General features: G+C 59.7%; 1 protein-coding gene across 1 annotated transcript; it reads right to left on the bottom strand.

Annotated features, from left to right (window-relative positions):
- Positions 1-4: 4 nt before the first annotated feature.
- Positions 5-1160, bottom strand: LOC103781931 (tubulin alpha-5 chain-like; the record flags this gene model as incomplete). Its single annotated transcript, XM_008949658.1, has 3 exons — positions 918-1160; positions 273-421; positions 5-65 (listed from the first exon to the last, which is right to left on the bottom strand). Coding segments are annotated over exons 1-3 (382 nt in total), but the record flags the coding sequence as incomplete, so codon positions are not given.
- Between the last annotated feature and the right edge of the window lie 192 nt (positions 1161-1352).

Raw genomic sequence — 1352 nt, 5'->3', positions numbered from 1 at the left:
GAGCCGGTGCCACCTCCAAAGCTGTGAAACACGAGGAATCCCTGGAGGCCTGTGCACTGGTCAGCCTGTGGGTAGAGGCACGAGATTGCTCTGAGGTGGATTTCTTTGTGAATGTCTGACTGATAAGAAGTTCTTCAAGACCTCGTCTATCCCTATCACGGGCATCTGCAGATTTCTCCCAGGTGCAGCAAGCGTGACCCCCCAGCTCCCACCCTCCACAGAATGCTGGAGCCCTGCCGTGGGACACATGTCCTCGCTCTGTGGTAACCTACCAGCTTCCGGATCCTGTCCAGCACTTGGTCGATGATCTCTTTGCCGATGGTGTAGTGCCCGCGGGCATAGTTGTTGGCAGCATCCTCCTTGCCTGTGATCAACTGCTCGGGGTGGAAGAGCTGGCGGTAGACTCCTCCTCGAACCTCATCTAGGAGAGAGCAGAGGGGGTTTGAGCCTGATGGATGCTGTAGGATTGAGCTGGCCGCCAAGTAGCTGATGAGCAGGTTCAAGCACTGATCTCTCACCCCTGCTCTGCCTGCTGGGAGCACGGTCAAGGATCCACATGTCATCACGGCCACCACAGGCATCAGGTTTCTCTGGCAAATGCAGGTGGCTGCCACCTCTGAGTGGCAGGAGATCAGGTTCTCAGCTTCTCCCTCTGCCTGTGGTGGTTGCACAGCAGAAGCTGTAGTGCCGGTTGGGCCTGTTTCTCTCCATGCACATGTGGTAGTAGAGACTACCAGCACCGCTGCCTCTAGGACACTTCAGAAACAAAAGATGGTGCTCGGGTCTGTGGCTTCTCCCGGGGAAAGAATGGCCCTTGGGTTGAAGCTGGTGCACGATACTGCCAGCAGACCACAACCACCAGCTGCTTACTACCCACCCAGGGGTGCACCCCAGGCCGTGTAAACTTCAGCACTCACCAATTACGGTGGGCTCCAGGTCCACAAAGATGGCTTGCTTCCCAGCCCCGGTCTCGCAGAAGAAGGTGGTGAAGGAGTCGTCCCCTCCGCCGATGGTTTTGTCACTGGGCATCTGCCCGTCGGGCTGGATGCCGTGCTCCAGGCAGTACAGCTCCCAGCAGGTGTTGCCCATCTGGACGCCGGCCTGGCCGACGTGGACGGAGATGCACTCGCGCTGGGGAGGGGGAGGCAGGGTCAGACCCTGGCACGGCTATGTCCTTCCTGCCCCAGGGAAGGCTCTGCCTGGGGCCAGTTCCCCATTGCTACCTGCACAGGACTTGCCCTAGGCAGCAGCCCCAGGAAACACATTTTCCTGTGGGTGGCCTCCCACGTGCCCCTAAGGGTCCGCACAGGGCTGTCATTGCCCTTGGCCACGCCCGGGCACTGTGCCGGGCC

This window comes from Merops nubicus, unplaced genomic scaffold, assembly GCF_000691845.1.
Source record: "Merops nubicus isolate BGI_N331 unplaced genomic scaffold, ASM69184v1 scaffold38001, whole genome shotgun sequence".
NCBI classification, from domain to species: domain Eukaryota; kingdom Metazoa; phylum Chordata; class Aves; order Coraciiformes; family Meropidae; genus Merops; species Merops nubicus.
This window is presented reverse-complemented; position numbering and strand designations above follow the sequence as displayed.